Source organism: Zootoca vivipara, chromosome 1 (assembly GCF_963506605.1).
Source record: "Zootoca vivipara chromosome 1, rZooViv1.1, whole genome shotgun sequence".
Classification (NCBI taxonomy): domain Eukaryota; kingdom Metazoa; phylum Chordata; class Lepidosauria; order Squamata; family Lacertidae; genus Zootoca; species Zootoca vivipara.
The window spans coordinates 3,403,360-3,427,319 of NC_083276.1; the positions used below are offsets into that span (position 1 = coordinate 3,403,360).

The window sequence follows — 23,960 nt, forward strand, 5'->3', positions numbered from 1 at the left end:
AGAGGGTGGGGAGTGGGGGTGATGGGAATGGGTGATGGGCTGATAGGAGTGGTAAACCTGTTGATGACTGTTAACGACTGTTAATGACTGCAATTGGTCTTGCGGGGGGGGGGGTAGAGCAAGGGCTGAGGTGCTAAGGAAAGTTTGATCATGTATAATGAGATAAGAATCCTATGTCTCTGTTCATTCCAGGTGGCTCCATGGTTTTAAGCTTGCTAATGAGTTGCAAGTCAGCAACTTCTCTTTCCAGTCTGATTCTGATTTTTTTTTCTGTAATAAAACAGCTGCTTTGAGATCTTGTATAGAATGTCCTGGGAGATTGAAGTGTTCTCCTACTGGTTTCTCTGTCTTGTGGTTCCTAATGTCAGATTTGTGTCCATTTATCCTTTGGCGTAGGGTTTGGCCTGTTTGTCCAATATAGAGAGCTGAAGGGCACTGTTGGCATTTGATGGCATACACAATGTTAGAAGATGGATTCAAGTTACAAGAAAGGAGATTCCGACTAAACATCAGGGAGAACTTTCTGGCGGCAAGAGCTGTTCAACCTTCAGACTGCCTCAGAAAGTCCCTGGAGGTTTTTAAGCAGAGGTTGGGTGGCCATCTGTCATGGATGATCTAGCTGAGATTCCTGCAATGCCGGGGGGTGCGCTAGATCATGGGTAGGCAAACTAAGGCCCGGGGGCTGGATGCGGCCCAATTGCCTTCTCAATCCGGCCTGTGGACGGTCAAGCAATCAGCATGTTTTTACATTAGTAGAATGTGCGCTTTTATTTAAGATGTACCTCTGGGTTATTTGTGGAGCATAGGAATTCGTTCATCCCCCCAAAAATATAGTCTGGCCCCCCACAAGGTCTGAGGGACAGTGGACCGCCCCCCTGCTGAAAAAGTTTGCTGACCCCTGCACTAGATGACCCCCAGGTCCCTTCTAACTCTATAACTCTAGGATTTTCTGGCCCTCTGGGCCCTCAGACATAGCTCAGCTGACCGTCTCTCTCTTCTCCCACATGGATTTTTCTCCCTCAGTTTTCTCTGGTCCTCTCTGGCCTGCTTCCACCCTTCCACCTTTTCTTCCGATCTCCCCATGGTTCCCTTTTCCCGAGCAGGTTCTCTCAGCCCCATAACCATTCATCACTCTTACCCGGCTCAGGAGATCGCCCTGCAGAAGCGTCTGCTGCAGCGCCCCCGGGGCAACCGTTTCCAGCTGCAGGACGTGGCAGAGCTCGGCCAGCTCCTCGTGCCCCAGGGAGCCAGTGCCGGTGACGTCAAAGCTGTCAAAGAGCTCTTTGAGGCGGGCTTCAGACTGGTCCTGCTCAGCTTCATCCATCCCATAACCCACTGAGCTCAACTGTCGAAGGGGGGGGGGAGAGAGAAGGACACCACAAATAGTTAGTTACTCTTGCAAAGACTCCAGAGATCTTGAAGACAATGCATTTCTCTCTCTTGCAACCATAGTTTGCTTGAGACGTAACACCAAACCATGGTTTGCCCTAACTGCAGTTTGTACACCCAGCCGTGATTTGTGTTCCAGGTGTAGAAGCAGGCTGCGGTTTCTGGGGTTCCCGAACCTCCCCACTTTGCCCAGGAATTCCAGCAAACTATCTTCGACAGTGATCGTAGTTTGCCAGTTCAGATGAGACACCAAACAACAGGTTTGCAAACTGTGGTTTCCGATGCCCTCCCAGAAATTTTCCTTGCAAACCCCAGATCCACATTATATCTGAACCATCTCATAGCCTCCAGAGGCAGTTTTGGCTGATATACATTTATCACTTCCAACTCTAGGATTCTATATAGTGCAGCACTCAATGGCAGGTCCAGCTTTAATTGCCTTGCAGCCAGGCCCCGACTGTGCCTACATCTATTGCCAGGCTTATCTGAATTGCAGAAAGGCTGACCTCCTCTGGCAAAGGGATCCCTCCATTGTGCAGTTCAGCTCCAGAAAATAATAATCTTAATTGCCAACAACAAAACCTGAAACGTCTCTATGAAGAAATAATACCCCCCAGCAGCTTCCAGATCAAAAGTAAGCACCAGGACGGCAGATAGCACACAGCCCAGTAAGAAATCTCTTATCTCTCCCTCGCCTCCAGCTTTCTTTCTGTGCACGCTCCCTCCCTTTCCTATGTTCACCTCCTTTGAGCTACCTGTTGGAATAACGATGGGATCCTCAAAGGCCCAGGTTTTGCTTTCCTCCCCAGGCTCAGTATCCCCATATTCAACAAAGGATGCATTAAGACTGGCTAGAAAGGAAAGCCAGTGTACAGAGCACAGAAACTCCACCTCATCAGCACCACAACCTTTGTATCTGGCCTTCCCAAATGCTTATTTTTTTTTTTATGTCTGCAATCATGAGAGCTAGGAACTTGTTTGACTGTAAACTTCTCAGGATTCCAAGACACACAGCAAATGCATCATATAACTGTAGAGTTGGAAGGAAGTCGATAGATCGATATATCATCCAAAACCGGTTTGAAGAGAAAGTTACTCTTGTGCCCAGGTCTTCCCCTTGTGCATCTGATTGAGAGAAGAGGCTGCTAAACTGGATCAGCCCCTGGTTGGATCCAGCAGAGCTCCTCGCATGTTCTTAGAGCAGCACATACATGCTACTGTAATATTGCTCAGCAAACACAGGCAGGAGCCACTGGGGAACAGATGCAAGCCAGCCTCTCGTGCCTCAACGTAAACAGCCCCTTTGCTTACACGGCATCCATTCATCAAGGAGCAGCCCGACTTAGTTTCACTGCAGACAAATGGCCCAGGCGAGGTGCGAGGGAACCGCTCCCCAGAGCCCCACCAAATCCCTGGGAGCTTGAGGTAATGCTCTGTGAAACGGTATTAGGAAGGAGAAAAACAACCTGACTTGCAGGAAGAAACATGCTCCGGGCAGTTTTAGAAAAAACGCTTTGAAAGAGGCGAGACAGAGAAGCCAAACCTCTCACAACTGGCGTTTGCACCGGAACTTTAGCTATTCCCAGGAGTGTTGCAGTTCTGCAGAAATTGTGGCAGAACGGATTACCAGAGAGTAACTTTCCCCCCATAATTTGAATTATGGTGCTGGAGGAGACTCTTGAGAGTCCCATGGACTGCAAGAAGATCAAACCTATCCATTAAGGAAATCAGCCCTGAGTGCTCACTGGAAGGACAGATCCTGAAGCTGAGGCGCCAATACTTTGGCCACCTCATGAGAAGAGCAGTCTCCCTGGAAAAGACCCTGATGTTGGGAAAGATTGAGGGCACAAGGAGAAGGGGACAACAGAGGATGAGATGGTTGGACAGTGTTCTCGAAGCTACGAACATGAGTTTGACCAAACTGCGGGAGGCAGTGGAAGACAGGAGTGCCTGGCGTGCTCTGGTCCATGGGGTCATGAAGAGGCGGACACGACTAAACGACTAAACAACAACAACAACAACAACAACAACAACAACAACAACAACAACAACAGAGTGGTGGTTGAAGAAGAAGGCAGCTTTTTCCTCCCTGTTTAAGGCAGGGGAAAAAGGCCAAGTCCTGTTTATCATGAGCTGGCAGGTCCTGTAAGCCAGCGTTGTACAGGAGACAAATCAAGCCGTTGGGAGCGATTGGGCCTCCCTTGCAGAAATCCCCGTGCGGGGCTTGCACGCTCCAGCTGGCACAGAAATATATGTGCATCACAGGAACTATGGTCTTGGCAAACAAAGCATAATAGGATCTCTGCAGGGAAGACGGCGAGGGAAAAATAACATTTCTGGGATTTTCAGGGAGGATGACCCCAAGGCGGCTGCTGGGTCTCCGGGGATGCTTAATTGTGCAAAGGGTTAACGGCAGCGACGAAATGCCCTTCTCTATCTGGGTAATGACCTTCCTGCTAAAAAGGGAGAGGGGCTGCTGCTCAGTGGGTAGAGCGCAGGCCTTTTGGGGAGAAGGCCCATCGAAACGTCAAGTTGCAGGAGAGCCCAGTGGGGTGAAGTTGTTGGAGTGACAGATTAAGACCTGGGAGACCAAGGTACAAAATCCACACTCACTGGGGGGATGGGACGGGACGGGACGGGACGTTGGGCCTCCCAGCCTAGCCCACCTCGCAGGGTTGTTGCACATAACAAAATATGTATTTTATCAAAGGAATTGTTGAACTGAAATACAATTTAGAAGTATATATTTAGAAGTATATTTAGAAGTATGGTGCTGGAGGAGACTCTTGAGAGTCCCATGGACTGCAAGAAGATCAAACCTATCCATTCTTAAGGAAATCAGCCCTGAGTGCTCCCTGGAAGGACAGATCCTGAAGCTGAGGCTCCAATACTTTGGCCACCTCATGAGAAGAGAAGAATCCTTGGAAAAGACCCTGATGTTGGGAAAGATTGAGGGCACAAGGAGAAGGGGACGACAGAGGACGAGATGGTTGGACAGTGTTCTCGAAGCTACGAACATGAGTTTGACCAAACTGCGGGAGGCAGTGCAAGACAGGAGGGCCTGGCGTGCTCTGGTCCATGGGGTCACGAAGAGTCGGACACGACTAAACGACTAAACAACAACAACAACTTTCCCCCCAGCACCAGGGTCCTATCTTCTTACTGGATCAGAAGCATGGTTTTCTCAAAAGCTGAAAGACACTGATAATCTAATAACGTATCAAGGGCCCAGCTGTTCCAGGCTCGGTCCCCCTATATATTTCCACATTTTCTTAGTCAGTTGTCAGGCGGGGGGGGGGGAATGTATGGCAGGAACAGCCCTGTCTCTCTGGTGCAGAGATTGCCACCCACTCTCAGATCTGATGGGGGTGCAGATTCTTCTAATGGCTGGGTAGGTTGCTATCCTAGACAGCCAAAATCTGCACGCATGGAATTACGTATCTTTGCTATAAGAATGATCACTGCTACCTGAGTGTACTTTTTCTTCCTTCTCCCTCCCACCTCTTTTGCCTTGTGTGTCATGTCTTCTTCGATGGCAAATGTGAGGGCAGGGGCTAAAGGGTGAGGCACAAGTGCTTTAAACAATGAATAGAAACATGCTCGCAGCGCTGCTTCCCACAGTTACCCACTATCTGAAGAAGTCGCACTCTCACAGGTACCACCTAATACCCATTCTACGAGTTGCAAGAACTCGAGAGTAGCGGCAGGAAACTTTTTCCACCTGAGCTGCTCCGACAAAAGCAGGAACAGCCCCTCCGAACTACCAGCAGCTACTTGCGTCAAGACATTCCTTGGATCTCAACAGGATGGCAAGACCTTGGTGGCTGCCTTATCGCTGGTATAATCAGGGTATGATCCAAAGGTTCATGATGGGGCTCCCTTGCTAAAGCTAAGCTGGTCTGCATCTGCCTGGAAGGGAGACCTCCTCCTGGAGAGGACAGGATTGCTGCTTTGGGTTCCAGGATGGAAAAATGCAGGTTATACGGTACATTTTACCTATTGCAACTGTTTATGATGTACCACTTAACCCCTTGGCCTCTAAGCTCAGTGCACAACAAGGTGAAAAGGATAAAATAAAGAGAAAAAATTGGTCAAAATTAACCAAAAGATCGGGGCTGGGGTGGGGAGAGCAAGCCATGAAATGCATGCAGAAATAATCAGGCCAGTAGCCCATCTAATCCAGCATCCTGTTCTCATACTCGCCAACCAGATGGGAAACTTCACAAGTAGGATTCAAACACAAGACCCCTCTCCCCTCCTGCGGTTCCCAGCAACTGGGATTCAAAAGCATTGCTGCCTCCAACTGTGGAGGATGAGCCTACCCATCCTGTCTGATCTCACCTGGGAGGGGGCTCCAAGGTAACGCTCAGAAGACAAGGAAAAGCACCCGTGAGGCTGAAGAGCGGCAGCAGCGGCAACTGAAGCAGCTCCTGCAACCGAGTCGCTCGCCTGTCTCGGCTTTCTGCAGACCCACAGGAAGGTGGCTGCTCCTCTTGTTCTCCCAGGCTGCTGCCACCCCAGAGAGAGAGAGAGAGAGAGAGAGAGAGAGAGAGAGAGAGAGAGAGAGAGAAGCCTGAGCTCATCAGATGCAGAGCATCCAAATGATGCTGGGATCCCAGCCAGGAGGGTCAATGCTCCAGGAAGATGGGGGGGTGCGGTCCAGCAACCTCCGGAGTAAAGAGGGAAGCATCTGTCCATTTCGGATTCTCTCTGTTTCTCATTCCTCCCCACCGTAGGAACCAAACTTTAGGGGTCGAAGTCCTTTCAGTGCCCCCCCATGAAATATTTGAGGGGGCCAGGGGCTCCCCTAAGATGATGCGCATTGCCACTTAAATGGTTCGTGTATGCCGTGTCTTGTGATCAATTATTCAGGGAGGGGCTTATACCTAGAATCATAGAATCGTAGAGTTGGAAGAGACCACAAGGGCAATCCAGTCCAACCCCCTGCCGAGCAGGAAACACCATCAAAGCATTCTTGACATATGCTTGTCAAGCCTCTGCTTAAAGACCTCCAAAGAAGGAGACTCCACCACACTCCTTGGTAGCAAATTCCACTGCCGAACAGCTCTTAGTGTCAGGAAGTTCTTCCTAATGTTGAGGTGGAATCTTCTTTCTTGTAGTTTGAATCCATTGCTCGCCCATATTTTATTTGAGTTGTCGCCCCTGGTCCCCCCGGGTGAAAAAATCACAATTTCAGTTTATCAGTTTAGGATGCCGTTTTCGTAATGTCGTCATGAAGGTTTATCAACATTTTAGTGCAACTTTCCCTCAATGTTTTTCATTTCATTTCTTTTTTTTTTTTTTGCATTTATAGCCCACCCTTCTCTTCCAAGGAGCTCAGGGTGTCCTGCATGGCATTGCTCCTACTCATTTGATCCCCACAACAACCCTAGGAGGTAGGGAAGGCCAGTGTGGTGTAGTGGTTAAGAACGGTAGACTCGTAATCTGGGGAACCGGGTTCGTGTCTCCGCTCCTCCACATGCAGCTGCTGGGTGACCTTGGGCTAGTCCCACTTCTCTGAAGTCTCTCAGCCTCACTCACCTCACAGAGTGTTTGTGGTGGGGGAGGAAGGGAAAGGAGATTGTTAGCCGCTTGGAGACTCCTTTGGGTAGTGATAAAGCGGGATATCAAATCCAAACTCCTCTTCTTCTTCCTTCGCACTGGGCACGCAAGACTTTTGCAGAATAACACCATGGACCAATAATACCATAGGGTGGGGGCAGTGGGTGCCCCTTGCCCACACTGCTGCCTGCTACTTCCTCCAAACATGCTGCTACAGTATTTTGCTTTATTCCTTTTTAAACCCCAGGTAATCTCTGGTTATCCAAGAACAGGTAAAACGAGATAGAAGGACTTTCACCAGTGGGGAGTGAGCGTGGGAGGAAAACCTGCTCAGGAGCAACACTTTTAGAAAAAAAAGGAAAAAAAGGGAGGTGCATTGGTCAAAGTTAATTATTTCTTAGCAAAGCAGGAGTGCAAAGGGATACGATCCCCACTGGCTTTCTGGTACTGGTCTGTTTCTCAACCAGGACTAGCGCCATGAAAAGCCTTCACTGGAACACAGTGACCGCTGTATTTTTGAACTAGGTGCCACAGAAAGCACTATAGCTGGCAGGCAGGGGGTCTGCATTGCCCCCCCCCCCGGTACAGCTAGGTGATGCCACCTCCCCGCTTTCCTTCAAACCCCTCCTCAAGGAACCCCTCCCATTTCCCACAAAGCCTTTGGCACAATCCCCAGGTCACATTCCTTGCAATAAAACTCAGACTGTAAGCGCCTCTGGGGCAGGGACCTATCTTGCGGTTTTTGCATCCTTCACATTAGGGGTGCAGGAATCTGCCTTGTCCAGAGTCAGGCCAAAGGTCCACTTAGCTCAGTTTACACAGACTGGCGGTGGCTCTCCAGGAAGTCAGACAGGAGTAATTCTCAGCCACCCCTGGAGATGCAATGATGTAAGACCCTTAACACTAACAGGAAGCCTCTGGATTTCAAGTAATGGAATAAATACTACGACTCAGGTCCTCCACCTTTGCCTGAGCAACAAAGGATGGTCTTCTGCAGCTTAAGGCCTCGTCCCAAGTCCACCAATTCATCCAGCAAACCCTGGAATGGTGAATTCGTTTTATAAGGTTATTTACGAGTCATTTTGACCCAAACGTTCCACACACACCCCAAGGTGATTTACAGTTTAAAAGATTTAACAGAGTATGTAGACCTCTGACTAAATGCAGGTTCCTGACTTTATATTAGCCACTTCTTTCTCTGTGAATTCGGACAAGATCAGGAAGTTTCACTCAAGCTTAGTATAATGTCCTAACCAATTTGCAAGCTGGAATCCTAAACTATGGTTTGATATAGCTTTGCTAGTTTTGATAAAGACATCCCTAGTTGTATTTAAGGATAATTTGGAGGAGGAGGGGAAAGAGGCAGTGGTATCGGGAAAGAAATCATAGAAAGCTCTTCCTAATGCAGGCATAGGCAACCTTGGCTCTCCAGATGTTTTGGAACTACAACTCCCATGATCCCTGACCACTGGCCCTGTTAGCTAGGGATCATGGGAGTTGTAGTTCCAAAACATCTGGAGAGCCAAGGTGGCCTATGCCTGTCCTAATGTTTCGTCAGAATCTCCTTTCTTGTCATTTGAGTCTGTTGGTTTGGGTCCTAAACCTCTGGAGCAGGAGAAAACAAGCTTGCTCCATCTTCCTTTAGATATTTGAAGATGGCTAACATATCTCCTCTCAAGTCTCCTCTTCTCCAGGCTAAAAACATCCAAGCGCCCTCAACCGCTCCTCATAAGGCTTGGTTTCCAGAATCTTGGTCACCTTCCTCTGCACACCTTCCAACTTGTCAATGTTCTTCCTAAACTGTGGCACCCAGAACCGGACACACGACTCCAGGTGTGGTTTGACCAAGGCAGGGGGCTGGACTGGATGGCCCTTGTGGTCTCTTCCAACTCTATGATTCTATGAACCGAGCAGTACTATCAAATCACAGAATTGTGGAGTTGGAAGTGACTCCCGGGGGTCATTTAGTCCAACCCCCTGCAATGCAGGTACCTCAGCTCAAGCATCCATGACAGATGGTCATCCAAGCAACTTAAAAACCTCCAAGGAAGGTGAGTCCACAGCCTCCCTTGATTGGGCGTGTCCTCTTGAGCGGGACACGTGACTTCTGTTGATGCAGCCTGGAATTGCATTAGTAGTATTAGGGGTGATATGATAGCCATGTTCAAATATATAAAAGGATGTCATATAGAGGAGGGAGAAAGATTGTTTTCTGCTGCTCCAGAGAAGCGGACACGGAGCAATGGATTCAAACTACAAGAAAGAAGATTCCACCTAAACATTAGGAAGAACTTCCTGACAGTAAGAGCTGTTCGACAGTGGAATTTGCTGCCAAGGGGTGTGGTGGAGTCTCCTTCTTTGGAGGTCTTTAAGCAGAGGCTTGACAGGCATATGTCAAGAATGCTTTGATGGTGTTTCCTGCTTGGCAGGGGGTTGGACTGGATGGCCCTTGTGGTCTCTTCCAACCCTATGATTCTATGATTCTATTAGTAATCACAATAATAATATAAGCCACGTTTTGACATAGCTTTTGAAAAATGCACCTAGGAGATTTGGAGGAGGTTGAGGAAGAGATGTCAAAAAGCCGGGGAAAGGGAGGGGGGCTCCACATCACCAAAACAAAAGGCAGCGTTTCAAAGTGGGCCTTTTCATCTCCCCTCCAGATGGCCGGGCAGCTGAGAGAATGGCTGGAATGCCTGGACTGCTTTGCCGTCTGCTCAATTGCTCCCCATCCAGAGATGCAATAATAGGCCAGGCGTGACCAGCCCTCGCCACAGCTGGCAGAGCGGGGAGCAGCCGAGTTCGGCCAAATCTGCGCCAGGTGCTCTTGCACAGAACCGGTCCCTTTCAAGGCTTGCTCCTGCTGGCCTGCGCCGCTGGATCTTCAAAAGGAGAGTCACGGATATCTGGGAGCGAAGTTCGGCCGGACCTCCCAGACCCCGCTAACGCGGAGCCACTCCCCCTCCATCCATGCACGACCTGGGTGTCCGTGTCACGACTTTCATTCTCCCCAAGTTGGTCTCTCTCTGTTTTTTAAGTTGGAACAGATGGCTCAGCAAGGAAAGCCTTGAAAGATCTGCTCGCTTGACCGTAAGGCCGGTGGCTATTTTAAGACTGCTGCTTACTCCCACGCTCTGGTAGAAAGGTATTAGGGAAACACCAGGTTTCTAGGAGACGGAAGAACGAGATGCAGCACTTTGCTTCATTAAGAAAAGGGAGCAAACATATTCCCAGAACTGGAGAGTTGGAAGGGACCAGTTTTCCAATCTGTTTGTTGTTGTTGTTTAGTCGTTTAGCCGTGTCCAACTCTTCGTGGCCCCATGGACCAGAGCACGCCAGGCACTCCTGTCTTCCACTGCCTCCCGCAGTTTGGTCAAACTCATGTTCGTAGCTTCGAGAACACTGTCCAGCCATCTCGTTCTCTGTCGTCCCATTCTCCTAGTGCCCTCCATCTTTCCCAACATCAGGATCTTTTCCAGGGAGTCTTCTCTTCTCATGAGGTGGCCAAAGTATTGGAGCCTCAGCTTCAGGATCTGTCCTTCCAGGGAGCACTCAGGGCTGATTTCCTTCAGCATGGAGAGGTTTGATCTTCTTGCAGTCCATGGGACTCTCAAGAGTCTCCTCCAGCACCAGAATTCAAAAGCATCAATTATTCGGCGATCAGCCTTCTTTATGGTCCAGCTCTCACTTCCATACATCACTACTGGGAAAACCATAGCTTTAACTATAGGGACCTTTGTCGGCAAGGTGATGCTGGAGAGGTGATGCTGGAGAGAGAAAACGATGAACCTACAGGCATGAGCTCTGCATTGGTAGGCTATAGAGTCCAACGGAAATGACCATTAATATTCCAAGGCCTACACGATCTGTTATGACATAGAGTTAGAGCTTTTAGATTGTAAATAATCTTGCAGCAAAAGAACTGCTGGCACATTTGCAAAGCTAAGCAGGGTCTGGTCTGGTTTCAAATTGGACGAGGAACCCTATGTTGAGATTCCTGCATTGCAGGGGGTTGGACTGGATGACCCTCGGGGTGCCCTTCCAACTCTTACAGTTCTATGATTCTTGCACCTTTCGGCCTAGGGCTCAAAACAGGAAGCTCTCAAGCTCCACATGGAGGTGAAGTTAATGAGGCCTCCTAAGAATAATGGCATTAGCTCATCACAAATCAATCCTTTAGAGAGGAAGCTTGCAAACAAAACATGGTTATCGCAGGGGTGGGAAGAGGAGGAGGAGAGGGACAGAGAGCTCAGGCCGACATGCTGGCTTCTGTTCAAGGGACTGTCAGAGAGTTTCAAGGGTACAAAACAGCACTGGCAATGGACACTTTCCTGGGCAAGAGCCCAGTTCTTCCCATACGTGGAACTGAGCACAGGGGAGAGAGGGTGGGATTTTATTTAATGACTGATGTTTTAATGTATTTTTAATCTCCTGTTGGAAGCGGCCCAGAGTGGCTGGGGAGACCCAGCCAGATGGGCGGGGTATTAGTAATAAATTATATTACTATTATTATTATTATTATTAATGAGGACTAGCTTCTGGAACACGACAGCCACCCGATCCCCTGCGTTTTACTCAGAAGGAAAATAGTACCCCACTTCCTAGATGATATGGGGAGCCTACCCTATAAAAAGTGTGATTCAGAATACAGTGGTACCTCGGTTTACGAACTTAATCAGTTCCAGAAGTCCGTTCTTAAACCAAAACCGTTCTTAAACCGAGGCGCGCTTTCCCTAATGAGGCCTCCCGCTGACGGTGCCCTTCCACCGCTCGGATTCCGTTCTTAGACCGAGGTAAAGTGCTCAAACCAAGACACTATTTCCAGTTTTGCAGAGTTTGTAAACCAAATCGTTCTTAAATCGGACTGTTCTTAAACCGAGGTACCGCTGTAGTGGTTTGCACACGCCACTACAGAAGATAATAACACAATAAAATTGAAAACAATCACCACTAACGGCACATTTATTCCAAAACCAATTGAGACTATGTAGTTTAATTAATTCAACAAAACTGATGTTGAGCTTGATCCAGCGATAGCAGCTATCATCAATAAGTGGCTATTCTGCTCAGATACAAACTCACGTGATCAAAGGAAATAGTGATAAGAGTGGTAAAATGTTAAATGCAAAGCAAGGAAGGCATTTCTAGTCTGTTCAGTCATAAATAAGTGACCAAGGTGCTCAGAAGGGCTCATCCCCTGGCCTCTTAGCGCCTCTCGGGGTAACCCCACTGCCCCCTCCCCAGGGAAGGTACCATCGACTTTGGGAACCAGTGTCCTAACCAATTTCACCTGGCTTGCTTCCAGGCCCCAGTTCACAGAACCATAGAATTGAAGTGTTGGAAGGGGACCCCCGAGGGTCATCTAGTCCAACCCCCTGCAATGCAGGAATACGCAGGGATCAAACCTACAACCTTGGCATAATCAGCACCATGCTCCAACCCGCTGAGCTATCCAGGCTCCTGGTGCTGCTTTTATAGGAACACAGGAAGCTGCCTTTTGCAGCACTGAACTGCTGGGGTCCCTCAAACTCAGTATTTCCAACACTGGCTGGCAGCAGCTCTCTCCAGGCGATATTCCCCACATGAAGATGCAATATTGGACTGCGTTACGGCAAAGGCTGGACCACTGAGTTAGGGCTCGTCCCCTTTCATCCTCTAGAACATTTCGGGACCTGTGACCAAGAGACGGACTCTCACTGTAATCTATGAGAATCATCTCCGGAATTCAAGACAGGTACAGAACTCTTACTATGTATCAGGAAGTTCATCCGAATATTTAGTCAGCATTTCTTTTCTTGTCATTTGGGTCCACTGGTTCGGGTCCTACCCTCTGGAGATGCAGAATACAAGCTTGCTCTACCTTCCATGTAGTAGCCCTTCAGATATTTGAAGATGGCTATCCTGTCTCAGTCTACTCTTTCCCTCAACCCTTCCTTGGTTTCCAGACCCATAATCAGGGCCGGATTTAGGTTCGATGAGGCCCTAAGCTACTGAAGGTCATGGGGCCCTTTATATGTCCAGCTGTCCTTTGCCAACAACAAATTGTCGCTGTTTTTTGTGTTGAATATATGCTCTACTAGGGTAATTTGTGGACCTAATGGGTATCTAAAGCCATTTGTACGTAGCAAAATCTGTATTTTATCAAAGTATGCGGCAGCTAGACTGGTGACTGGGAGCGGCCACTGAGACCACGTAACACCGGTCTTGAAAGACCAGCATTGGCTCCCAGTACGTTTCCAAGCACAATTCAAAGTGTTGGTGTGGAACTTTAAAGCCCTAAATGGCCTTGGTCCAGTATACCTGAAGGAGCGTCTCCACCCTCCATCGTTCTGCCTGGACACTGAGGTCCAGCACCAAGGGCCTTCTGGCGGTTCCCTCTTGCAAGAAGCCAAGTTGCAGGGAACCAGGCAGAGGGCCTTCTCGGTGGTGGCACCCGCCCTGTGGAACGCCCTCCCACCAGATGTCAAAGAGGAAAACAACTACCAGACTTTTAGGAGACATCTGAAGGCAGCCCTGTTTAGGGAAGCTTTTAATGTTTAATAGATTATTTATTTCATTTTTCTGTTGGAAGCCGCCCAGAGTGGCTGGGGAAACCCAGTCAGATGGGCAGGGTATAAATAATAAATTATTATTACAGTGGTACCTCTACTTACGAATTTAATGTGTTCCAAACACATATTTGTAAGTTGAAAAAAATTGTAAGTTGAATCCCATAGGAATGCATTGGGAGAAAAAAAATCGAATGCAACCCTATCTAAAAATCCGTAAGTAGAAAAAATAGTGAGTAAGTAGAAAAATAAGTAGAAAAAATCCTATCTAATCCGCATCCAAGATTCGTAAGTAGAGTTATTCGTAAGTAGAGGTACCACTGTATTATTATTATTATTAGTAGTAGTAGCAGCAATAATTGTTGAACTGAAATACAATTAAGAAGAAGTATATTCGGGGGGGGAAGAGAGTGGGGCCCTAAGCTATATCTTGTTTAGCTTATACGTGTGATCATCTCAGCTGCCCTCCTCTGCACACATTCCAGCTTGTGAACCTCCCTGCCAAAATCTCCCTGCATGCAGAAAGCTAGACCATCAGGTCCTTCCCTGACTTGCTAGCTCTTCGCATGCAGGGGGGTTATCACAAAGGGATGCTTCCACGCAAGCCACCCCAAAGACCAGAGGCGGTTCAGTCCCATGAGGAAGCCATCCCACCTTCACTGAACTTGGAATGAATCCATTCCGTCCTTCCAGCAGTTCACAGCGTCTTGGCTTTCCCAAAGCCCACATCCCCCCCCCCCGACTACAGATTTAAACGTTATTTAATGAAGACTCTTTCTATGGGGCGCCCAGGCCATGCTGGGACTGAATGACGACTCTGGAAGGGAGCAGTTCTTCCAAGGAACTGGAGCCCAGAGCAAAGACAGCAGAGAGCTCCCTCATATCTCCCACCGCTCTCAATTACTTCCCAGGCTGCAGGTGTTAGGGATTGATTAATCGTCAAGTAGTCAGGCAATTAACAACCTCTTAATTGAGCAGTCGGGTGTCACCACATCAGAGCAGGGAAGCAGAACTCTCAGGAAGCAGGTATCAAGGTTGCAGCCTTTTGTGCGATGGCGATGGGGGGGTTGGAAACCCCAAATTACTTCCGGGGCTGGCTTGCAAATAGGTCAACTTTGATGTCATGCATTCGGATAAGAATCTGCCAACCTTCCAAGATACCCATGCAAACGTCGCACAAAATCAACAGCAATGTCAGCTCAGTGCCAGAGCATCTGTTTGACATTTAGAAAGTCCCGTGTTCGATCCCTGGCTTCTCCAGGTAGGGCTGGGAATGTCCTCACCTGAAACCCCAAAGGACTGCTGCCAGTCAGGGTAGGTAACACTTAGCTATATGGGCCCCTTATGGTCTGACTATAAGAACCTAAAAAGAGCCTTCAGGATCAGGCCAGCCAGTGGCCCATCTCGTCCAGCATCCTGTTCTCACACTGGCCAGCCAGATGCCTGTAGGAAACCAGGAAGCAGGATCCGAGCACAAGAGCAACACTCTCTTCCTGTGGTTTCCAGCAACTGGTATTCAGAAGCATCACTGCCTTCAACTGGGGAGGCAGATCAGAGCCCCCCAAAGCAGCTTTCGAGGTTCATAGGCTCTGTGTTGGCCCATAATACTCAGGCACTAGAGAGTCAGTCAGCTAATGTCTAAACTTCTCCTGAAAACATTTCCATTCCACCAGGCCTATGCAGGCCATTGGGAGAATAAATCTTTCCACAATTGTTAATTGAATTTTTTTATATTTCTTTATGGTTTTTACGTCTTCCTGCTGTCAACTGCTCATATATTTTATGGCACAGCAGCCTATAAATAAATTTTATATGCCTTACAAGGACATTGCTCAGTGGTTAGAGCACGTCCTTTGCTTGAAGAAGGTCTCGGGTTTGATCTACCTGGCATCTCCAAGAAGGAGAGCCTGGAGAGCCTCTGCCAGTCAGTGTAGCCAATATTGAGCCAGATGGAGCCATGGTTTTAAGGCAGCTCCCTAGGAAGAGGTCCCCTCCCTCCTTGTGGCATAGGACTCAGTTCCCATCCTCACCTGCTTTGCAAACGCTGCCACCTTTCTATGAACTGCCACACCTGTCCCTCAAGCAGCGGCTAGATCTGCAGATCCCAATTGCCTCTCCTGCGCTGTGAAAAGCTGTCCATTTCGACAGATCAAGCTGATGTTAAAAATCACAGGGGCAAGTTAGGCCAACGTTTTTTATTTATTCCGGTTATTCCGGTCAGTTGATAGCCTTATATGCTACTCACATGGGAGGAAACAGCTGGGGGGAGAGAGGGAGAGAATGAACTCCCAGCATCTCCAGGTAGGAATGGCTGGGGGTGGAGAATATCCTCTGTCCGAAACCTTGGAGAGCTACTGCCAGCTAGTGTAGGCCAGGCACGTCCAATTGCGGGGGTGTTCCAGGTAGACCACGAGATCTCCAGGGTGCTCCTGATCGATCCCCTGGAAAAGCTCAACAACTCTGACCACCCCTTCCCAAAAAAAGCTCAACAATTCTGATCAGCTCCACCCCCCACCCCCGATCAACAACTCTTGGCAATGACAATGGGTAGATCACTGCCAGTGTTTTTTTTTTATAGTGGGAGTAGATTGCAGTCTCTTGGGAGCTGGACATACCACGAGGCTATACTGAGCTAAATGGGCTCTTGCTCTAACTTCCTAAGCCCCCAGCTCCACCCACGCAAGGCTAGACCTTGAAGACCACAAATAGTAATCAAGCGCAACATTTTGAAGTCGGAATCATAGCAGACCTTGTTTGTCCTACAGGCAGCACATTTAAACTTCTTCCCATCGGTGTTCAGATTTGAACTAAGCAGCACCGAAGATGTTATTTGGTTCTTTATAGAAATCTCTTCTATTACAACCAGATCCCACTTTTCCTCTAAGGCTTGGGGCCCAAACTTGGACCTCCAGCCATTGTTGGACTCTTCCAACAAGAATGCTTTGATGGTGTTTCCTGCTTGGCAGGGGGTTGGACTGGATGGCCCTTGTGGTCTCTTCCAACTCTATGATTCTATGAAATCCCATCATCCCTAGCTAGCAGGACCAGGGGTCAGGACTGATGGGAACTGTACTCCAAAAACAGCTGGGGACTCAAGTTTGGGAAGCCCTGCTCTAAGGAGCCCAAAGTGGTACCCGTAAGCTCTCCTCCCCTTTAACCTCACAACAACCCTGTGAGGTAGGTTAGGCTGAGGGCAAGGGACTGGCTTGGTTGCGCACCAGAGTCCCCTTGAAAGGGGCAATTTGTATGGTAAGGGGCATCCCCAGAAGCTAAATTTCTGTGCACCGAGTGGCTGTTTAAAGCATATGCTCCAGGGCCAAAAGCAAATAAAGACTAAGAGGTGGCGATCTTGACTCTGCCTCCCATCCATTTCCAGGAGGTGTCAATTTAATGACCCGTGCACCGAGCCTCTTGTCTCATAAATCAAATGCAGTCCAGAGCAGTCAGTGCTTCACCGCAAGAGGGGCAGAGGCCCCTTGATGGGAGACTGGGACACAAAAGGAAAAGGCACCCGTAACAACAGGCCATTGCTCTGCAGCCCACTCAAGCCTCTCTCTTCAAGGGGGACTGAGGACGTCAGTCTTGCAGCCGGCAACTGCCCCCCTCCTCCACCAGCCAGCCTCCCCCAGTTCCAAGGGGGCGTTCCCAGTTCAGTGCTGTTGAATTCAATGGGTCTTACTCCCAGGCAAGCGAGGTTCAGGATCCCAGCCTAAAACCCCTTTCGCGTTGGCAAAGGGAATTTGTTAAGCAGGCTGGGCTCCAAAGATTAGCCAAGGATAAAGTTGCATGGAGAGCGTCAGAAATTTATGGTAATAGCTTCCAAACACGAGTGAGTGACTTGAATATTTAAGGCACTCCAGCACATACATTGTAATGGGGGGTCTTTCAACAACGAGCCCTCCCGCTAATCAGGAAGCAGGGTGGGGGAGAGACAAGTGCCCATCGGTTTTTATTTTGCAAAAAGAGAAAGAAAATTGCAAATGGGTTACGTGGGCCAATAATTCACCGAATCGCCTGCTTGAAGGCCTCATAAAGGCTCCCTGTCCCTGAATTGTGAAGGTGAGCATCAAGCTTGGGGGGGGGGGAGGGAGCAGCTGGGGAGGGGGCGTTCATAATAAGCAGCAAGCCTGCCTGTCCTGCAAGCTCCACTTTTGTCCAGGGATAGCAATTACGTAATTGGCGAGCTCGCGGCCACCGTGTACTTTCTGAGAAATCTTTTGTTCGGCAGCCTATCAGCACAGAAGAGATGGACAAAACGTTGACCGTCCAATTAGGAAGCTGCAAACATCTGCTTCCAGTCGCAACCTTTTTAAAATTTAGTTTGTTGTAGGAAGGTGGGATACCCAGGAAAAGCAAATTCGCACCAAACACATTTCTGCAACTGGACCACTTTCAGTTGCTCCTCAGTAGCAGCTCCAGCTCCAGGCAGTTAAAACTAAAATAAATCACAGTAGCTCAAACTCTGGGGGACCACAAGGCAAAAGTAGGCAGACCATAATAGCCAGGACCTTTGCTGCTGTCCCTCCTCATCTATTGCTATTGAAAGCAAGTGACTTCCTGGGAGAACTTCAGGCCTTTCTGAACTGCCAGACAACAGATGCTCCCTCCCAACTTACTTAAAGCGAGAGCTTTTGGGAGAAGCACACCAGATTCTCTTGCCTGCCTGAAAACCCTTCCTCGGCAAAGGATCCGTGAGTTTTCAGGAATCCTGCGCACGCAAACAAACGCCGGGCGGCACTAAACTTTTCCTGCAAAAACAGACCCGAACCCAAAGCAGGCTTTGCAAGGGTTTGCAGGATCCCCCGCTCTCAGCTGCGGCTTCTTTTCCTGCCGTTCCTCCGACTCCTCTCTGCCTTCAAGGCCGAGGGGCGAGCAGCCTTTGGCTCGCCAAGAAACAATGAAGCCGGCGAGACCCACCCCCCCCCTCCATTGTCCAAGGCGAGTGAAAGGCAGGCGGGGGAGGAGAGGGAGCGCGTGAAAGGGAAAGTGGGAGGCAGCTTCGGCCGGCGGCAGGTGCTCGGAAGCCATCCTTGGTGGAGGAGGGGGTGGGATGGATGCAAAAGCCGGCAGGAGAAAGCGAGAGTCCGCCGCTACGGAAAGTGGCACAAGCTCCCAGCCACGGAGGAGCCCCCCCGCGCCCCCAATTCCCGGGGAGAGCGAGAGGCTCCCTCCGGCCAGAGTTTCCCGCAAGGGGTGGTGGCGGTGACCCCAACTGACCTGGCCCGAGGGGGCTGCAAAGGAAGACCAGCCACAACGCCACCCACCCACCACACAGACAGACAGACAGCAACTCACCTGCTTAGGGAACAGCACGACACGGAATGGCTCGCCACTCTCTTCTTCTTCTTCTTCCTCCTCGCCGCCGCCGCCGCTTTCTACAATTCTGCAAGCAAAGCCCCCCAAAAGCGGCTTTTGTTAGCAACCCCAGATGCGCTCGGGGGTCCTCGGCGGGGGGAAGAGCACGCGCGGCGTTGGCATCGCGGAGGGACCGCCCCTCCCCCGCCTCCCGCCCCGCCCCTAGCCCCTCCCCCTCGGAACGGCTTCCCCCTCCCCAAACACACGCACGGACTCCCCCTCCCATTTATGCCTGGTAATATTGATGAAAAAGTGTACTGTATTATATATACCGCCCTTCCTCCGAAGATCCCCGGGCGGCTCACGACGCGAGAACGGAATGGCTCGGAGTGCTTTCCTCCCTCCCTAGTCTGCACCAGACTATCCCGATTTCTGGAAAGCGCCCCCCCCATCTACAACCACCCCCAACCCACGACAGCTTCCTCCACGGTGAACCCCCCCCCCCTGCCCTCCTAGTCTGCACCCCTCCCCTCCCCTCTCCGGCTCCCAGAGCAGCCAGCTCGGCATCTCCGGAACGCACCCCTGCTTTGCCAAGTGCCTCCCCAGCAGCCCCCCCTCCCCGAACCCCGCTATTTTGCAAGCAAGCAGCCTCCCCACCCCCGTAGATCCCGTCCTCCGGAGCGCCCCCCCCCCCCGCCAGCTGCCACAGCTCTGCATGCACGACAGTAAGAGCCCACCCCTCTCCAAATGTCCCCGCCCCCCTTTGCCTTAAAGGCAAGACAGGCTTTGGGGAGGGGGGTCCACCTGCTTCAAAAGAGCCCCTCCAGCCCTTGCGACCCCCGCCCGCTTTGCGCCCCGCTTCTGCCCCCCCTGCCCTCCAGCCCCCTCTAGCGGCCGGGCAGCGCAGCGCCTTCGGCGGCGAGGGGCACCTTGGGCGCGATCCGGAGCCGGCCTTACCTGCGTCAGGGGCCCGGGCGGCTCCTTCGCTCCGGCCGCGAGAGCATCGCTTGCCCGGCGGCTTAGCTTAGCCGCCGCCGCCGCTGTTCCCCCGCCATGGCCGGAGCCGAGCAACGGCGCAGGGAGAAGAAGGCGGAGCGCCAGAAGCAGAAGCAGGCTGGGAAGGAAGGGGAGAGCGCGGGGCGGGCGGATGCGCTGGGCCCGCCCGGCAGGAGGAGGAGGAGGAGAGCCCGGCCGGAGACCTCCCCTCGACCCCGGAGCCGGCAGACGAACGGGCGGGCCCTGCTGTCAGGCAGAGGGAGGCAGCGGCCTCAGGCGGCCGCTTGGGGAGGGTCCTAGCGCCCAGAAACTCGCCGGCATCCTCTGCCGCCTGGAAATAGGGACCCATTTAATTCTATATCTTTCTTAATAGATCGGTTTCCGTTTTAGGTTTGGTTTAATCAGTATTTTAAAATTAACATTTAGTTAATAAAAATGCAAAATTATTAAGTAAAAAGCATATCTCTAGTTTTCTGGGGGCATGCCTACCCAAGCAGGCACTTGGAGAAACCTGGAGCTTTCTTTTTTAATAATAATAATAATAATAAATAAATAAATGTAAATGTATTAGGAATTAATTGGGGAAATAATACACAGGATGAATAAACTGAAAGTAAAACAAAGTGGAAGTATGAGGGAAGTCCAGGGGAGGGGGGCAGGAAAAAATGGAAAATTGTTAGAGAGATATTTCATAAAGGAGATATATAAGAAACTATTATTTATATAAAAAAGAAAGAAACCAGAGCAAGGGCGAATGTGGGGCCCAATCCAAAACCACAGTCGGTCTCTTGCACTAGGAGAAACAAAGATTTGCATTAGGGGTTACGAAGTAATTAATGGGAATCAGATTCCTGCACTGCGGGGGGTTGGCTTAGATGACCCTTGGGAGTCCCTTCCAACTCTAGGATTCTATGAAATTGCTCGTAGCCCAAATGAAGTCCTCAAACTGTCATCAAGCACAAATATGTAGGTGTTCTTCAGCATCTGTGAACTGTAAGGCTGCCTACGCTCCGCACCTTTAAAGCACATTCTTTCCCTCAAAGAATTCTGGGCACTGTAGTTTGTTAAGGGTTGTTGGAAATTGTGACTCTGAGCAGCAAGCAACGTTTTAGCGGATGTTGGGTTTTATAGTTTTAACTGATTTTTAAAACTGTCTTTTTGTAAACTGTTTAGAGACTGTTGTAGTCATGCAGTATATTAATGGTTTGAATAGATGCAAATGTAACAAATCAATCACTCCTGGCTGGGACCCAACACCACCCTCTCCAATTTTCTACATTCAAAAGGCAGAACAAAAAGTTTGCCACATAGCAAGGTAAGATGCCCCACTCAGCTGGCTTGGCATAATTGTTTCATACAGGGATAAAATATTTTATGCTTCTCTCCCTGAAAGTGTTCACCTCTGACTTGCTTTGAAGAGGTAGTGGCATTAGTTTGTTGCAGCAAAAATAGCCCAAAAGAGTCCTTTTAGAATTGTTTTATTTGAATGACTAGGATTGTATTTATAACAAAATACATTCATACTCTGCTTAGAGATATTCAACAAACCTGATTCCCTTGTATGATGTCAAGTCCAGTAAAGAGCAAAATAAATCCACTTTCCTGAAATTTCTCTGTTGAATTCATTCTTCCACCCTGTAATTGTTTGTATCACGTTACTTTGTTCAGCACCATTAAGTCCCAAATTTTCCTCTTCCATTGGTTGGCTGAAGGTGACTTATGCATTTTCCATGTCTTTGCAATCAATATACAAGCTGCTACACCATATGAATAGCCGAAATCCATACTCTACTCTGTGGCTGATGTTTTACAAATCCCAGAAGCATTGTTAATGCCTTCAATTGCAGTTGACAAGGCTATGGTTTAAAAGTAATAAAACTATCAATGTAACTAAAACAATGTAAAACGTATCTATTAAAATGCAGGCAGAAAGCAAACAACGTAGCAGAGTTTTCCAAGCCCTTTCCTTGAAAGCGGTCAGTTCCCCAGAGCCTGCCAAAATACAACAGTCTTCACCTGTCGGCAGAAGCTCCCTGAACTTAGCCATTTTGTATGCTTCTTATATTACTGTAGGGTTCTTTTTCCTCTCTCTTTTGAAATTGTTTTATTAGGCTTTGCAGAATAAGTAAGTGCATAAGCAGAGGAAGTTATCGGTTGAAGAAAAAGTGCTGATGCAATTTCATTACACTGTTACACTTCCCTCACTCAGCAAACACACATACACGGAAACATTACAACAAATTAACTAATTGAAATAAAGCTAAAGCACCCTTTCTTCCCCAACCAACCAACCAACAGACTCTTGGGTTCAAAGTTTCATAAGAATGCCCAGTTGCTCCTCAGCAGATAAGTGTGGCAAAGAAATAATAATTTACATGCAAATGATAATACACATCAATATATATAAAATCCCCCCCCAAAAAAATTAACTTCAAGTTGCCCAAGCCCTCATTTAATGTGAAGGAGGAGAAAGATCATTAGTTCTATTATGAACAGAGGTGGAAAATCATACCACTGTCACCCATTCATTCTTTGGTTGTCCCTAATTCATTTAAATGTATTATTATTATTCTTTGGTGAATCCTCGTAGCCGAGTAAGATTGTCTTCCATAAACATGGTTTTAACAATGAGTCCGTAAGTGACTGTGGAGGCCAATTCTGGATCCACACGTCCTTCCACAGTGGCAGGAGTTGATCACAGTGTGGATTTGCCAAGCGTGCCTTCCTCTTAGCACGTTTCTCCCATGCATCCTGAGATCGAGTTTCTTCAGAGCCCATGACACCTTTGGTCAAGGCTGTTCTCCAATTGGAACTCTCGCAGGAAAGTGTTTCCCAATTGTTGGTGTTTATACTACATTTTTAAAGGTTTGCCTTGATAATCTTTAAACCTCTTTTGTTGACCACCAGCATTACGTTTTCCGTTTTTAAGTTCGGAATGGAGTAGTTGCTTTGGAAGACGATCATCAGGCATCCGTACAACATGACCAGTCCAACGAAGTTGATGTTGAAGAATCATTGCTTCAACACTGGTGATCTTTGCTTCTTCCAATACACTGACATTAGTTCACCTGTCTTCCCAAGTGATGTGTAAAAATTTTCTGAGACACCGTTGATGGAATCTTTGGAGGAGTTGGAGATGGCGTTTATAAGTGGTCCATGTTTCACAAGCATCCAGTAAAGTTCGTACTGTAGTACAATAGCTTTGTAAACAAGCACTTTGGTTTCCCTCAAACACTCTGCACTTCAATCGGGAGAAAGCTGCACTCGCAGAGCTCAGATGTTGGATTTCAGCATCAATGTTCATCCTTGTGGAAAGATAGCTGCCCAGGTAGGAGAAGTGATCAACACTTTCCAATGTTACACCTTTAAGTTGGATTTGTGGCACTGCAGAGTGGTTATTTTGTACTTGTTGGTGCAGCACTTTGGTTTTTTTGGATGTTGAGCGATAGGCCAAGCTTTTCATAAGCTTCTGTGAATATATTTAGGATGTTTGTTTTTGTTTTTTTAAGCAGAGGCTGGGTGGTCATTTGTCAGGGATTGTTTAGTTGTGATCCCTGCATTCCAGGGGGTGGGCTAGATGACCTTTGTCGGTGCCTTACATATACAGGTGAAACTCAGAAAATTTGAATATCATCGAAAAGTGCATTTATTTCAGTAATGCAACTTATTATTTTTTCTTTTTCTTTTTCTTTTTACAAATGCTTTCTTTTGGAAATTCCACAGTAATAAGACAGTTACAATAATACAAAAATAAACATCGCTATTACATTTCATTAATTACATTCCATTTATAATTGACCCGCCTAATGACAAATAATTAGAATTACAACAAATCAAGGCTTGACATATCTTGCTTTGCATGTCATGCATCTATATCATATATTGGTTTCACCTTTTAAGCTGTGTTACTGAAATAAATGCACTTTTCGACGATATTCTCATTTCCCGAGTTTTACCTGTATACGACACATTTGAAGCTTTCCCACTAAAACTAACCCCCAGACTCCCCCAAACCAGCAATTCCTGGGTAAGACTGTTGTCAGCACAGGTAATATAAAACGGCTTTCTGCCGCTGGATGGAAATTGTAGTCTAAAACACCTGGAAGGCACCTCATTGTGGGAACCTAATATAAATGAATTTAAAATCCCTTAAAAACGATCTGTTCCAAA

The 23,960-nt window shown here is 48.4% G+C and overlaps 1 protein-coding gene across 10 annotated transcripts in view; it reads right to left on the minus strand.

Moving 5' to 3' along the window:
- Positions 1-19,944, minus strand: part of NIN (ninein) — a 108,085-nt gene extending 88,141 nt beyond the window's left edge. For 5 of the 10 annotated variants that reach the window (XM_060270721.1, XM_060270705.1, XM_060270744.1 and 2 more), the window contains exons 1-3: positions 19,752-19,943; positions 18,795-18,882; positions 1,139-1,345 (exon numbers count right to left, since the gene is read on the minus strand). In XM_060270721.1, coding sequence (XP_060126704.1) covers positions 1,139-1,324 — 186 coding nt within the window. In that variant the 5' untranslated portion in view covers positions 1,325-1,345; positions 18,795-18,882; positions 19,752-19,943. Of the gene's footprint in view, positions 1-1,138; positions 1,346-18,794; positions 18,883-19,751 lie in introns of all 10 variants that reach the window. The other 5 variants (XM_060270724.1, XM_060270714.1, XM_060270695.1 and 2 more) reach the window with 2 other exon arrangements.
- Between the last annotated feature and the right edge of the window lie 4,016 nt (positions 19,945-23,960).